Source organism: Coregonus clupeaformis, chromosome 9 (genome assembly GCF_020615455.1).
Source record: "Coregonus clupeaformis isolate EN_2021a chromosome 9, ASM2061545v1, whole genome shotgun sequence".
Lineage (NCBI taxonomy): Eukaryota > Metazoa > Chordata > Actinopteri > Salmoniformes > Salmonidae > Coregonus > Coregonus clupeaformis.
In genome coordinates this window covers 36,184,066-36,201,380 of record NC_059200.1, presented here as the reverse complement: position 1 = coordinate 36,201,380, position 17,315 = coordinate 36,184,066, and the positions used below count along the sequence as shown (strand labels likewise).

The window sequence follows — 17,315 nt, the reverse complement described above, 5'->3', positions numbered from 1 at the left end:
GTGCACACACACGCACAAAGGACCTGTGCCACGTCTGGAAACAATTATGGCCAGTTAACTTGACCTGTTTGCACCAAATGAACTCCCAAACTGAAATATTTTTCAAGTTTGTAACTGGAGATGGCAGCGACCCTGGCACAGGGCTGCTGGGATATAATCTGTAATTAGTCAACCAGAACCATTGCTCTGTGTGCTGCGAGCTGTCAACAATCAAAGCGTCTGACAAGTCTTTAGAAAACACAAACATGTAGGTCTATCAACTGGGGAACCACAATTTCTGTCAATTGCTCAGACATTTTTTTAAAAGTAATCGGATGAAAGAATGTACAGGTTTGCTGATAATAAACAAAAGGGAATCAGAAAATCATATTAAATCAAATCATGACTCACAATTCTGGCAATTTATCCTTATAAATTAGAGCCGTGAGAAGATAGGGATCTGCATATATTTAAGGCAGACATTTTCTGGATACAACGCCAATTCGTTATACACGGATGATAAAACAGGCGATGCATGACGCAATGTTTGACTTTATACTTCAAATGTCTGAAGTCTGTTTGAGGAAGCTTTAGAACAGGGCATACAATATTAAGGGATGTCATGGAACATCTACTAATCTAAATTAACCCATTAGTATTCTGTTGGGGCAGCCAACAGATCAATGCATGAAACGGTTTGGAAATCTCTTTTGATCCTAGATTTCCCATCTCTTGCACAACCAGGGATGGTCCCATTGATGAAACTTTTGAAAAACAGGCAACCTCACCACTCAATTTCTCCAGCCAAGAAAACGTATCCTGAAAATTACAACAAACATCCTTTGACGTAAAACACACTCCAGCTTTCACATTAAATGCACAAAATAAGCATTCATTAAATCTTACCTAAACCCGAAGGACATTCAGGATAAATTGTGATTTAATTAAAAGACAACTATTGGTTTTAACACTGCAAAATGAAGTTGTTTCATGCCTTTTTGTTCGCACTGTACACCCAAGTTATTTCATGGCATATAAATCCAAACGCTAACGTTTTTGTTTATTATAGCTTACAAAGGCTCTGTTCAATACCTCATTCATTTTAAGGACAGTGGGTGAAGGTAGACAAAGCCATTTCTCTAAACAAGTCAGTCCGTATTTCTTCCTAAATTCATTAAGGGAATATAGAGTAACTGAGACGGACTACACTCAATCCTCCTGCCAATTAGATAGCTTTTGTTAAATCAGTCTTCGGTCATGCTGTAGACATACCAATATTTTGGTAGGGGCTGCTGAAACAGAATCCTCACATGAACCTTAACCGTGCTGCATTCCATCTGTTTAGCACAAACATTTCAAGCTGAGTAGGTCCACTCAAGGTAAAAGAGGCCGGTAGAAGACAGAAAAACATTCTGACGGTGCATGTAGTAGTGATGCAATTAAATTCCAGGAAGTGCTCTCTTTCGTTCTCTATTGGCAGCCAATATAACTTGGACACTTTCAGAGTTATTGAACTTCATGTTTAGCCGAGCACAAAAATTATGGAAACAACAAAGATAGTTGTACAAGATCAGGGTACTACTAGGTAAAACTTTTCAGCATAACAAGCATGAGTCATCTTGATTTTGGAATCTTTAAAATGTCATCCAACTCCTTTAAGTTGCATAAAAGCCTGGAGTTCCAGACATGACCTGTAAACGCACCAGGGGCACCCCCTCCCGTCCCATTCCTTGTCTCAGTATAATCTTAAACAACTGGAATTGTGAGCGCTCAATCAATTCTGACACACTGAGTCAAACCCAAATTGGGCAATTCCACAGTAACGGAATTGTGCTGTCCAAACTTGTGAAACATAGACGTCTATGATTGGTCCTATGATTGGTTCAGATTTGGTCCGGTCTGGACCGGACCAAATCATGGACATCTATGTTTGGGCCAAATGAAGGCCGGTCCAGACGTCTGTGGACGATTAAATCAAAGTTGGTCCGGAGCGGACAAAAAAACGACATCTGTTGACGTTGAAATCAAGGCCAGGGCGGACTGACCAAAATTCAACTACTTTTCAACGTCCATGACATCCAGTGCTCAGTGGGTGAGGATGCTGGTTACAGTAAATGGAAAGAGAGTGGGCTCATGGGTAAGTGTCAGTAAGAGCCGGGAGAGGTGACATTAATTGGCGAGAGAGGAGGGAAAGAGAGAGGGAGGGGTTGTCCCGATTTTTCATACTCTTGCTTTGACCACCAGACAACAGAAAGAGAAAGAAAACGGTTATCAGCTGAACATAACATTATGCCAGTGGAAGGGAGGATAGTATCAGGTGACCCAACTGTGGTTTGTGACTACTATGATTTCCCATTGTAGCCAATTCAATTGCAGACATTTTGTTACAGAGTTTTTGGGAAAGTCTGTTACCGATTTGGCAAAATAATTTCAGGTTTTAATTACTTAATAATTCATAAATAAAATTAATATCAGTAAAAACACTAACTAATTGGTAGGTCTACCTTTACTTGATACTTCTGTGAACTTTCATTATCCTCCCTCATGAGGGAGAGAAATTGGAAAATATCTTAAAGATGTGGGTTTTGATAATAGAATTTCAAGGCACAAGGCACTGTTTCTTAAACTTAGAGGGCAAATAATTTATCCAAAACTAAATATAATTGTTGATATGAGTTGACAAGGGTCTTTCCTTCAACATTGTGTTTTGATGCATTTCTAATACCTTTTAAGACTTTTTCTAGTAGATGTTTTCTAAGACCCCTTTTCCATTTGTTTGACAAGAAAAATGTAAAAATGTATGCACACATGACTGTAAGTCGCTTTGGATAAAAGTGTCTGCTAAATGGCATATTATATTACATTATAAGAAATCAAAGCCTTTGCTTATTCCAATTTTTTGGGATTGAAAATGGTATAAAAATGTATATATGCATTAATTTCTCAAAAATATAGACTCTTCGCTTTCGATTGACCTCCAATTTGACATGCTCCAATAAACTTCACAAGATGGTGCTCATGGGTCCTTTTACATGGAAATGACCAATTCCAAATCCAACAAGCTTCATGGGGTGTTGGGCTATGTGTGAGAGTGGCAGGCCATTAGCAGAAACAGATTGTCAGTCTTTCTTAAAAAGCAGACAATGGCCTATTTCCCAAATTTCAACCCACTAGTACAGTTCCTTGACAGTTTTGGAAGTTGCGCAACATTTCTCATGTGCAGACAACAGCACGCTGAGCGGTCTTCAACAGGAGTGCACGGTGGGATTTGAACAGCAGTGCACACCTGGCGTGGATTTACTTGCTGTATACCTCCCAAATCCCCCAACCCCCACTCCTTTGCAGCCCTACATCCACACTACTACTATTACTACCACCGCCTCCCTCCGGCTATGCTGACAAGAAGCAGAGGCCAGCCGAGCGGCCGAAAGGTTAGTCTGCAGAGGTCAGGGCTCGGGTCCTGTGCACAGCCCTCATTTCCTGGGCTGGACAGTCTGCACCACTTATAAAGCTAATAAGGCCCTCATTGTCCCCCCGGTGGCCGGGGGCCCCAAACTCTCAATCACTGGCCACACCGCAGGGGTCAGGGGTGGGCTGAGGTGGGTGTGAGGAAGGGGGGGGGGGCTGCTTCCCATTAGCTGACCCCACTCACCAGGTGCGACTAATGGGCTCAGCCAGCGCCTCGGCAGGACGGCTCGCTAGTCACCCGGACAGGCCTGGAAGTCATCATGGGAGAGGACCTCTGAGCCTCGGTCGCCAACCACAGACTTGATCGTTTCAGAGAGATCGACAACAATGTTGTATTGATATGATAGCCTACTTCAAACTTAAAAAGGGAATCGCCAGTACTTTTGTATACTTTTTAGACAGTAGTTCTGAAAGTAGAGCTCACAAGCCAAAAGTGGTCCCCGAAAATTGCGTACTATATCACATATGTACAGATATGTGCACCAGGCCATTGCTCTCTCTCACTCTGCTGGTGTGCATCATGTGCATCTTGCTAGCTGGCACTCATATGGCGAGGGGCTGAAGCTTATTGGTTGAACTCAAATTGCAAGGGGGCTGGCCACCGTGGGGGACATTTTTTGGGAAATGGCGCAGCACAACTTCCAGAAAAACAGTTGCTTTCAAACTAGGGATTTTGTGGTAAGACAGTAATTCTGCTCATAATTTATTCACGTATGAACTACACATTGACACATCCAGCCCAAAGCAGGAGGTTTAAAAAATACTTAGTTGCCAAAGTTCCAGAGCATGTCTTTAAAATCATATGAATGCAAATATTCAAGTGTCATGTAGTTGCAGCAACAAGTAACCTGGTGGCATAGACGGGTTAGCTGACAACGCCACAAAAACGATGTGTGCGATTCAAAGGGGCAGAATGACGTGTGTTATGGTTCTGGACGGCCAGATAGCTACCAACAATAACAAGAAACTGCCAGGAGGTTAATCATAAGTGCCTCCTTTCAGTTTGTTTGATCTTGTTCTTGATACCATGTCTTGTTTTGAGGTGTTTTGACTGATGTCACGTCTATGCTAATATGGCAAAAATGTGCTAGTTAGCTAGCTAGCTAACCAACCAACAACTGTAACGATGTGTTTGAGAGACAAGTGCTCATTGTGCAACTTTGTTTTCAATAAACATTGGAGACGAAATATACAGTTGAAGTCGGAAGTTTACATACACCTTAGCCAAATACATTTAAACTCAGTTTTTCACAATTCCTGACATTTAATCCTAGTAAAAATTCCCTGTCTTAGGTCAGTTAGGATCACCACTTTATTTTAAGAATGTGAAATAATAGTAGAGAGAATGATTTATTTCAGCTTTTATTTATTTCATCACATTCCCAGTGGGTCAGAAGTTTACATACACTCAATTAGTATTTGGTAGCATTGCCTTTAAATTGTTTAACGTGGGTCAAATGTTTTGGGTAGCCTTCCACAAGCTTCCCACAATAAGTTGGGTGAATTTTGGCCCATTCCTGACAGAGCTAGTGTAACTGAGTCAGGTTTGTAGGCCTCCTTGCTCGCACACGCTTTTCATTTCTGCCCACACATTTTCTATTGGATTGAGGTCAGGGCTTTGTGATGGCCACTCCAATACCTTGACTTTGTTGTCCTTAAGCCATTTTGTCACAACTTTGGAAGTATGCTTGGGGTCATTGTCCATTTGGAAGAACCATTTGCGACCAAGCTTTAACTTCCTGACTGATGTCTTGAGATGTTGCTCAATATATTCACATAATTTTCCTTCCTCGTGATGCAATCTATTTTGTAAAGTGCACCAGTCCCTCCTGCAGAAAAGCACCCCAACAGCATGATGCTGCCACCCCCGTGCTTCACGGTTGGGATGGTGTTCTCCGGCTTGAAAGCACCCCCCTTTTTCCTCCAAACATAACGATGGTCGTTATGGCCAAACAGTTCTATTTTTGTTTCATCAGACCAGAGGTCATTTCTCCAAAAAGTACGATCTTAGTCCCCATGTGCAGTTGCAAACCGTAGTCTGGCTTTTTTATGGCGGTTTTGGAGCAGTGGCTTCCTTGCTGAGCAACCTTTCAGGTAATGTTGATATAGGACTTGTTTTTACTGTGGATATAGATACTTTTGTACCTGTTTCCTCCAGCATCTTCACAAGGTCCTTTGCTGTTGTTCTGGGATTGATTTGCATTTTTCACACCAAAGTACGTTCAGCTCTAGGAGACCGAACGCATCTCCTTCCTGAGCGGTATGACGGCTGCGTGGTCCCATGGTGTTTATACTTGCGTACTATTGTTTGTACAGATGAATGTGGTACCTTCAGGCATTTGGAAATTGCTCCCAAGGATGAACCAGACTTGTGGAGGTCTACAATTGTTTTTCTAAGGTCTTGGCTGATTTATTTTGATTTTCCCATGATGTCTAGCAAAGAGGCACTGAGTTTGAAGGTAGGCCTTGAAATACATCCACAGGTACACCTCCAATTGACTCATATGATGTCAATTAGCCTATCAGAAGCTTCTAAAGCCATGACATCATTTTCTGGAATTTTCCATGCTGTTTAAAGGCACAGTCAACTTAGTGTATGTAAACTTCTGACCCACTGGATTTGTGATACAGTGAATTATAAGTGAAATAATCTGTCTGTAAACAATTGTTGGAAAAATTACTTGTGTCATGCACAAAGTAGATGTCCTAACCGACTTGCCAAAACTATAGTTTGTTAACAAGAAATGTGTGGAGTAGTTGAAAAACGAGTTTTAATGACTCCAACCTAAGTGTATGTAAACTTCCGACTTCAACTGTAGTTGACATGTTATCAACAATCTAAGCCAACCCCGTCTGTCATTCCCCATAGTTGCGCACGCGTCGGTTTTGTTGCTAAACAACCAACCCATCTATTGAGTTACAACGGCCTAAAGGACAATTGCACCACTTTTCAACCTCATTTTCATTATCTCCAGCACAACACAAGTATCTACATTTGTGAAAACAGCGCAATTCTACATTTTATATTAAAAAATATCAAGTACATTTTTCCCGATGACCATCAGACACTACGGAGATTCGCGGTGACGTGGGGAGCAAGAAAATACCCTCCCTCTCGACTATAAACTCAGTTTTGACATGTAGACACTGGTATGGTGCTGGAGATAATGAATGAGATTGAAAAGTGGCGGAATTGCCCTTTAAAATACCTATATTATTGACTTTAGTACAAAAGTTTGAAAAAGTAACTCTTACCCAATTCTGGGTGGAAATTGACAACCATAACATCCAATGCAAATACCAGTAGTCTAATGGAAAATATGCTACTTATTCCCATGAAACGTAACCAAAAATAAACAATGAATTGAACAATTTCTAGTAAAAGGCATATTCATTGGTTAAACTCTTCTTAGGAATGTATCAAAGCAGGCGATCTTGACCACAAGAAGCTAACTTGACATTTAATTGATATTTTCTCTTGGCTGAGAAAACTATCTTAATGAGCGGTAAAATCTCAAACATTCATATTTACAGTGCTTTCAGAAAGTATTTCTGGGTAAGTCTCTAAGAGCTTTCCACACCTGGATTGTGCAACATTTGCCCAATATTATTTTCAAAATTCTTCAAGCTCTGTCAAATTGGTTGTTGATCATTGCTAGACAACCATTTTCAGGTCTTGCCATAGATTTTCAAGCAGATTTAAGTCAAAACTGTAACTATGCCTTCTCAGGGACATTCACTGTCTACTTGGTAAGCAACTTATTGGTTGAACTCAAACTGGCCATGTGGTGCCAGGACAACAACCTTTCCCTCAACGTGATCAAGACAAAGGAGATGATTGTGGACTACAGGAAAAAGGAGAGGACCGAGCACGCCCCCATTCTCATCGACGGGGCTGTAGTGGAGCAGGTTGAAAGCTTCAAGTTCCTTGGTGTCCACATTACCAACAAACTAACATGGTCCAAGGACACCAAGACAGTCATGATGAGGGCACGACAAAACCTATTCCCCCTAAGGAGACTGAAAAGATTTGGCATGGGTGCTCAGATCCTCAAAAGGTTCTACAGCTGCACCATCGAGAGCATCCTGACTGGTTGCATCACTGCCTGGTATGGTAACTGCTCGGCCTCCGACCGCAAGGCACTACAGAGGGTAGTGCGTACGGCCCAGTACATCACTGGGGCCAAGCTTCCTGCCATCCAGGACCTCTATACCAGGCGGTGTCAGAGAAAGGCCCTAAAAATTGTCAAAGACTCCAGCCACCCTAGTCATAGACTGTTCTCTCTGCTACCACATGGCAAACGGTACCGGAGCACCAAGTCTAGGTCCAAGAGGCTTCTAAACAGCTTCTACCCCCAAGCCATAAGACTCCTGAGCTTGTAAGTAAGCATTTCACTGTAAGGTCTACACCTGTTGTATTCAGCGCATGTGACAAATAACATTTGATTTGATTTGATCTCCAGTGTAGATTTGCCCTTGTGTTCCAGGTCATTGTCCTGCTGAAAGATAAATTCCTCTCCCAGTGTCTGGTGGAACGCAGACTGAACCAGGTTTTCCTTTAGGATTTTGCCAGTGCTTAACTCCATTCCATTTCTTTTTTATCCTGAAAAACTCCCCCAGTCCTTAATGATTACAAGCATACCCATAACATGATGCAGCCACCACTATGCTTGAAAATATGGAGAATGGTACTCAGTAATGTGTTGTATTGGATTTGCCCCAAACATAACACTTTGTATTCAGGACAAAAATGTATTGCTTTGTATTACTTTAGTGCCTTGTTGCAAACAGGATGCACGTTTTGGAGTATTTGTTATTCTCTACAGGCTTCCTTCTTCTCACTCTGCCAATTAGGTTAGTATTGTGGAGTAACTACAATGTTGTTGATGCATCCTCAGTTTTTTCCTATCACAGCCATTAAACTCTGCAACTATTTTAAAGTCACCATTAGCTTCATGGTGAAATTCCTAAGCGGTTTCCTTCCTCTCCAGCAACTAAGTTAGGAAGGACACCTGTATCTTTGTAGTGACTGGGTGTATTGATACACATTATTTTTACCCATCTACCAATAGGTGGCCTTCTTGGAAAGCCTCCCTGGTCTTTGTGGTTGAATCTGTGTTTGAAATTCACTGCTCAACTGAGGGACTTTACAGATAATTGTATGTGTGGGATACAGAGATGAGGTAGTCATCCAGTTGAGGACCTGTGAGGCGTCTGTTTCTCAAACTAGACACTCTAATGTATTTGTCCTCTTGCTCAGTTGTGCACCGGGGCCTCCCACTCCTCTTTCTATTCTGGTTAGAGCCAGTTTGCGCTGTTCTGTGAAGGGAGTAGTACACAGCGTTGTACGAGATCTTCCGTTTCTTGGCAATTTCTTGCATGGAATAGCCTTCATTTCTCAGAACAAGAATAGACTGACGAGTTTCAGAAGAAAGTTATTTGTTTCTGGCCATTTTGAGCCTGTAATCGAACCCACAATTGCTGATGCTCCAGATACTCAACTAGTCTCAAGAAGGCCAGTTTTATTGCTTCTTTAATCAGCACAACAGTTTTCAGCTGTGCTAACATAATTGCAAAAGGGTTTTCTAATGATCAATTAGCCTTTTAAAATGATAAACTTGGATTAGCAAACACAATGTGCCATTGGAACACAGGACTGATGGTTGCTGATAATGGGCCTCTGTACGCCTATGTAGATATTCCGTTAAAAATCAGCTGTTTCCAGCTACAAACTGCTTTTCTTTAGAAAACAAGGACATTTCTAAGTGACCCCAATCTTTTGAACGGTAGTGTATATTCTTTAATGCTTTTCTTGTACCTATGTTTGTCCTGTGTAACTGTGTGCTTTGCTTTGGATGCTGAAATCCATAGTTTTTATAAAAACTGCACCCTGTAATCCACTGTTTCCAATGGAGTCGGGAGTTACGACTTCAAGCGTGCACTACCACTCGATACTTTAAAAAATATCCATGATTTAATGCTTATTGTGTACAGGTGCTTGTCCTGATTATTATAGAGTTGTCAGCTGGATTTGGAATCCATCGTTTTTGATAAACTGCATTCTATGCATCCCTTGCCAAATCTAAAAACTCTGCCATGCAATGACGGGCTGCACCTTCTCCGTTAACAAACAACGGTTCCCTTGACAGAGGTCGCGTAAAATGCCGCATTTATCAAAAACTACAGATTTCAGCACCCAAAGAAAAGCTTGCAGTTACACAGGACAAACATAGGTACAAGGAAAGCATTAATAAATTAACATTTTTACAAGTATCAACTGATAGCATCTCGATGTAGTCAGTGGTACATTCCGCCGACACTCAACACAACTCATCTCTGTTGGACGGAGTTGAGTTTACTAAGCTGCTAGCTAGCACATGCGAAAAAAAGAAGAAAGAAAAAAACATTTCCCACAGAAAACAATCAACAGTCAAAAATAACTCACCAAAAGTAGATTCTAGATTTTATGTAAGTATATCAGTACACTTAAATGAAGTAACTGTAGGCAGACTTGACTTTAAATTATATTTTATCATTGATTTGAAGAAAATGTTTTTGGCAAAGATCAACAAGTTTACAAATGTTAATGAAACCAAACCAGTGAAAAAAAGTTTAACAAACTTGACCTTACCTGTGTTGCTCTACAGCTTCGTTGTCTGGTAGCTCCGCGCCACAAACGTTGCAGCGTTCGTGCTGGTTCCTGCCGTCTGGCTTCATGCCAGCGGCCAGCTCCCCCAGCTTGTTGAAGAACTCCCTCTGGATGAAGCTCTGGGGCAGAAGTCCCCCGTAGGCACTGAAGTCCATGGACATGGCCAGGGCAGGGGACATGTGGAGAGAAGAGGCCATGGAGGCCGGCATGGATCGCATAGCTTCGTTTTTATGATTGGGAGCCAGAGAGTACAGGGAGGCCAGGTGTTTCTCGGTCATGCCTGTCATGCCCGCCATGGCTTCCAGACCCATTTGGCCACCATCTGCTTGGGGGTCGCCCATGCCGTCCTCCCGGACGTAGTGCAGCTCGCGGGCACTTGTGATCACGCTGCTCCTGGTCGGGGTCCCGGGGCCGTCACGATTCCTGTCCAACTCGCTGCTCCTCTCACCATTGCTGGAGGCGCTGGACTCCATGGTTCTGGGGCTCTCGTGGCCTCCACCTTCATCCACTTGCATCATCTCCGTCTTGATCTCGGTCATCAGTTGGTGGTGGGAGTTGCCGTGAGTCAGGTGCTCTCCCCCGAAGCCCTGCTGCAGGAGGGACTGGCCGATGCTCATCAGGCTGTCCACGGCAGCTTTGGTTGGGCTCATGGTTGAGAGCCCAAAGGATGTGGAGACGGAGGGGCTCTGGTCCAGGGCAGAGGCTTGCTGGGTGGCTGAAAGGTAGCTCCCCTCCATGGAATGCTTCTTGGCGTTCTTCCCTCCTTGCCGGCCCTTGCGCTCGTCGTCTTCCTCCGTGCCGCCATCGTTCATGTTGGCCTCTGTGTCATTATCGTCCGAGGACTGGATGGTCTCCAGGATCTTGAGGCATTGCTCCTCCAGGTACTCGATTTCTAGGATCTCTGCTGCATACAGCAGGTCGTCCAGGTCTTCCACTTTGGCCTGGAGTGTGGCAGTGTAGGCGTACTCCAGGATCTGCTGGAAGGTCTTTGGTGAAAGGAAGTCCAGGGTGTAATGCTGGCTGTTGCGGTGAAACAGAATCTCAAACATCTTGCTAGTGCAGGCCAACACGGTTCTGTGAGCATGGAACTCCTGGCTGTCCACCATGATGACCACGTCGCAGAGGGTCCCTGCCAGACGCATCTGGTTGGCTTTATGCAGCAGGGCTGTGGGGTGGTTGGGGTTCTGGAGGTGGATCATACCCATTTTAGTCAAATCCATAATGTCGCTGAGATCCGCCAGGCCAACTCATGAGGCTCGCTTTCCCTCCTCAGCAGTTTCTTCACTTATCTTTGTAAACAAGATAAAGTCAATCTGGAGAGAATGGAGAGAGAACAAGATCAAGCGTATCAGAATATTTTAGGAATATACTTTAAAATATATGAAAAAAACTTGGCTTCTCAAATAGATATCATATTTGTTCCTAGCCCAATAAACTTCAAAATAACTGTGGTAGATAAGATAAAAGATCAATACTTAAACCTACACTTTATATATAAAAAATCCAAACAGTTCTGCAGTGTTAAGTTAAAATAATCAATTGTGGTTGTATGAATTACTGCAGATTATTTTAAAAGCCATTGCAAACCATAATTATTATTTGTCTTTTTTATAATCACTTATTTCAATTAGATAAAGATCAGCAATTTCTTGTTATTTTCTGGGTATTTTAAATTCAATTGTTCTCACCTCTCATCCAAATAGGCTACATTAACATTGCACACTTCATTAAAGGAAAACAGGTCTATGCACATTACTGTTCTGTACATAATAAATAAAACTATGGACACACAAGCCTACTGGGATTGTAAGAATTGTATGCAATGGCATCATATTTGAAATGAGTGGCCATAAGAGCAAATTATCAATAGATAAATAACACAGTTCAAAAGCCAAGCAGACCCAATCACCCACTCTGAATACACAGATATTCCTCATTAAACTAAATTAAAATGTAAAAAAAATGTACCAATCTTTTCCTCCTCAATGTATAGTTATGTGAAACATGAACAGCAACAAATATGGACCATTGAGAGCCTTGCAACACCCTAGTCTTTGTTAGAATGCGTTGATGCTTGGTTCACAAAGACCATCAACACCCATTCTGAAATGAAATGGCATCTTATTCAGTATTCTCATCACAGAGAAGAGCAGTGAGCCGAGGAGGGAGCGAGCGGGTGCCAGGAATAGTTGGAACAGAGGATGTCGCAAAAAAAAGCAGAAACGCCATGCAGCACCAACAACATTATATTACATTTGCCAAAGAAACGCACAAGTCTTGCTTTGGACACTTCTTTAACTTGGTTACATAAAATTAATTGCTCTACAAGACTACAATTATATTGTAATCTGATCTGAGAACAGAATTTATAAAAAGAACTGCAGGCTTATACTAGGACAGAATAGTTTCCATTACTGCTTTTACTTGGAATGTACCTGGTTTTAATGTCTATGGAATGTACAGTAGGCTAGGCTATGTGATCAATTATTTGAGTACATGTTGGCATGTCATTGCCTGCTCTCACAAAAGATTAGACCACATGAGGAATAACCTGTAATTTAATAATACTAAATAATCATAATATAATCACCGATATTATTATAATTATTATTAGTATACATGTTATTTTAGTAGCCTATTACAATTAACATGATTATTTTAGGCAAGTCATTCTATAATTTGACATTTTCAAATATTCCATTAGAGTTAATCAAGAATCGGAAAAGGTAGGCTACAAATAGGAATTTCAATTTTCCCCGAAAGGATATCGATAAAGAGCGCAGATAAAAAAAATGTATGAATTTATGTTAACATTTTGCATCCCACATTTCCTAAACAGTTAGACAAGGCTAACATATTACTCAGAGTGGCTCTCATAAAAATGAAGTCAACAGTTGGCAATCGTTGGAAATACTCAATGAAAATTCTATTCAATTTCAGATAGCCTATATTATAGAGCAGTTCAAGACTGTATACATCTGGTATTCATGTGACTGTACATAACTGGTGGACGTCCAACAAATGACAACGTGTCTGCTTAAAAAACACAAATGTTACTTTATGACTCGAATAACAATTTATCGCTAATTTATGACCCAGTAAATAGGTCCATGTCTATAGCGCTGCATAATTATCTTAGTGCCCCAGGTTTACCATAGGAAACAATCGAAAGTTGCCAAATAAGGATAGGTAACGTAAAGCCCACAAATTGTATGAGGTACTGGATTGAGTGCGTCAAGACGGTGCGTTAATGTCACCAAATAATTTCACGCACTCGTGTGAATAGGCTACGTGCAGAAGACACCATTTAAGGGTTAATTATTAATTTTCAATCAATAGGCTACGCTGTATTGACAGCATATCAACGCCAACATAACGCAATCATCCGAGAACCCTCTAACGAACAACTGTATCCATGCAGACAGTTGTCTGTCCGAAGAGCGCATCTCTTTAGCATTATGTTGAAAGTCGTCCTGATGTTTATAAATTTGAGACAATAAAAACCTATGCTCGTGGAAATTGTATCCAGATCCATTTAGCTCAAGAACAAACAGTATACTCACACTTATCTCAACAGAGTCTACTAAAGTACATAAGGTCGAATGAGACCCAAATACATGATCTCAACGGGGACTGGTTGCAACACTGATTCAATTCACTAGCCTGCTATTCTGATTAACACACATGTGGAATCGTTTGAAGTGATATCATTGCAGCTTGAGAGCATTTTATTTTGACATGTCATTATGATTGAGCTTGGAAGAGATATAACCCATATCGATAGCAATTCAATTTGCCATTCCATCTATAAACAATGTTCTACTTATTTGCGTCAAGCAGAGCAATATATTATTAAGAATCAAGGAATACGCAGCAGTCGATCAGTTATCTATGTGGGTCTCTGGTGTAGGCCTACAATGTACATCAGTCAGTGAATAAATAGATGTACACAGTTCAGACTATTGCCCTGGTGTTCGTGATGATTTTTCATCACGGCTGCACGAGCACCTCAAGTGCGTCATTTATTCGCTTTTTAACTTCCAGGAAAATAAGAGCGGCATAAGGTATCAGCGTACTGTATTCTCATTTCAACAGAAATACTATTTTCAGAATAAACCACATGGACGAACGTCACCCTGTCTGGTTCGCATTGTAAGCCTCAGACATCACGTTCTCCTGTTGCGATCTCCCGAATACTAAAACAGACAATTACATCAACCTAACATCTTTACATGGCCAATGAAGCACAAGTGTTCATGGAAACTTAAACACCTTTCGTCCGCTCAGACTTCTGGCTTTATTTGACAGCCAAACACTTGCAATTTAAAACGTTTCAGCGCACACAGGAATTGATACATCAACTTTCCTTGCCACATTGTAGCGCTATAGAAACTGTAACTTGATGAGGGTTGAAGTGAGGATAGCAAACATACTATTAAAGCATTCACAATGTGAGAGTACACAGGAAAAACAACTGTAAGTATGTAGAGAAGCGGGTCTGTCACTGTAACATGAAAGCTGCGCGCCCATATCAGTACTCACCTAAGTTGCACGTTTCGATTCCGAATGTGTGGTTATTGGGCTACAGCATAGTAACGCAGTTCACAGTACCCGCTCTCACACGCACTAACTCCTCTGTTCTTTCGGGTTAGCAAATCAACACAATGGTGACGTCAACGAACCGAGTCACTCTCCCCTCTCTTGAATCCATGCAAACACTGCGAAAGTGAGACACCTAGGGGGCTGCCGAATGTTTAATGTGTAGGCAGTAGGGGAATTATAGGAACTAATAAAATTATCAGTGATGATAACCATAATAATAATAATAACAACAACAACCACCATCATCATCACCACCACCACCACCACCACCATCATCAGCATGAACAAAAGGTTATTGTCATCTTGTAAATCTGAACATTTGAAAAGTCAAAATAATTATGTAATTAGGTAACCCATATAGTAAGAAAAAATTAACAAGTATATGCAGAATATTGAGGATAATTGTCCAAGAAAGTGTTTGAATAATGAATACAAATATTTACTGATTAATAAGCTATTTCAAAAATAGATATCTAGGCCTACTTGAGCAATTATCAAAATATAACATTTATATTCCTTTTATTTTGCCCCACCAGTGCCACTTGATTACAGCTTGTATTTTTGCAACTTGTTGGCTTGTAGCCAACAGGCGTTGAGCTGTGTACAGTAGGCCTATTGGGAGGTATGAGGTAAAGGCTACTGTATGCCCTATGACACACTCACTGCTACTGTATCAGTACAATGATAACGACTGGCCAATTGTGTTTAAAACTGCGATGGGAAAACTTGTTTTATACTGTAATAGCAGGTAGAACAGAAAACCAGCAGGCTCCGGACCTCGTAGGGTGAGACTTGAGTACCCCTGCCCTAGTCTATAACTAGGCTACTGCTTGCACTGGATCAAGAAATACCAGTCTGGATGTGTGCTACATAGCTAAGTATTTGCATTTTAACATGTATAGCCAGGCACACAATAGAGAAGGTGGGCCTATAATTTTTTGGAAAGATACAGTATTTTGTTAATTGTGGTAGCAACAGTTTTGTAATTTTCAGACGTCTGTAACTTTTGTTTATATGCATTGACTACTGCAAGATGCGGCCCAACCCTTATGGGAAGAATGTGGTTGTCATTAACTAAATCAAAATAATAACATATTCTATCATTTACCAAATAGTCAAAACGTCTCCAAAATTGTGTGCAGAATATAGTTTCTCCTTAGTTACATTTAACATCTAGCTAGCATGTTGAATCCCCCTCACACAAATCAAGTCACAAGCAACATGTCTGTCATTTCATACTGACCAATGGTTACATTTAAACATTTATTAAGATGGAAAACATGAGATAGATGTGGACCATAAGTAGAGTCTTTTAATGTGCAGCGGTGCATGGCGAGTTTTTAGCTCCATCTGTGTGAGGATCACAGAGTGCTCCATCACCTTAGAGCTGCATGCTGTGCTGCTTTACCCAGGGATAAAGAAAAAAGGCACTGCCTTAATCTCCATTTAATCCCCATTTTACTGGGGGAAAGGAAATAAAGTGGTAAATTATAACACTATATTATTATCACTCCACTAAAACAACACAGAGGTTGCTGTTAAATGCTGTTTGTGTAATTCCAGTGTGATATGGCTTTGCCAGCACATGGTGTGACTGTGCAACTGTCCAAAGCAAGTGGTCTAGTGGTAATTTAAAGGGATAATCCAAATTACAGAATTATATATTGGTTTCCTTAACCTGTAAGGAGTCTATGGACAAGGTATGACAGCAATCCATGCTTTGGTTTTGTTTACCTAGCCACTGTTTCAAATGCACATTTTTTTGCATTTATGGCACAAATCCAATACAAGTCAATGTTATCTATATTAGCATTTTCACACTTCACGGCTCACTGTCCATCTTTAAAAGTCCAATGAAGCAGTTTTTATCTCAATATCAAATAATTTCTGGGTAACCATACTGTTTTGCTAGGTCTGTCTGGGAGTGGTCTGAGTGAGGAAGGGAAAACTGAAAACTAGTTGTTATTGGCAGAGAGGTTTGGAACTCTCTTTCTTATTGGTCTATTAATTAATTTACCTGCCTTGTGATGTCACCAGGCAGGTCACAACACCATCCGACCAAAACAGGCTGAAATTTCAGGTGGTCTTTTCAAACATCTCTTATACTAAAAGGGCATTATCCTAATTTTACAGTATTATTTGAACCTCATAGTGTGGAAATATATAAAAAATACAGGAAAATCACTTTTTTCACTACACTGGGCCTTTAAGAACATGGGACAGAGTATGAATAGTGTGGAAATATATATATTCTTCAGATAGTCTGGGGGACAAAAGCTGAAAGAAAATAATAACAAATCATCTTGAGACATACCCTTTAACCCTAGTTTGTGTTGATAAATGAATTAGTTTTCATTTTACTAGCAGACCGTGGTTGGGGCTTATAAGTGTGATATTGGGGAGCGATAGTGACTTTCCCCAGTAATTGCTAGTTTTCTCATTCAAAGTATCGGGTTAATTACAGTGATAAGCCCAAATCCCGGTTGATATACAGAGATAATCAGAGCCATCAGAATCATTGAACACAGAATAAATACCAGATTTGTCCTGAAGAGAGCCCGAGAGGGATTGGCTGTCAAACTAATCACCAGTGTCTGAAATCATTCATTTCCTCGCA

The 17,315-nt window shown here is 41.0% G+C and overlaps 1 protein-coding gene across 2 annotated transcripts in view; it reads right to left on the bottom strand.

Annotated features, from left to right (window-relative positions):
* LOC121573931 (zinc finger and BTB domain-containing protein 16-A) overlaps window positions 1–14,717 on the bottom strand; it is a 132,634-nt gene extending 117,917 nt beyond the window's left edge. For both annotated transcript variants that reach the window (XM_041886341.2, XM_041886342.2), the window contains exons 1-2: window positions 14,639–14,717; window positions 10,079–11,409 (exon numbers count right to left, since the gene is read on the bottom strand). In XM_041886341.2, the coding sequence (XP_041742275.2) occupies window positions 10,079–11,316 (1,238 nt within the window). In that variant the 5' untranslated portion in view covers window positions 11,317–11,409; window positions 14,639–14,717. The remainder of the gene's footprint in view (window positions 1–10,078; window positions 11,410–14,638) is intronic.
* Window positions 14,718–17,315: the final 2,598 nt, after the last annotated feature.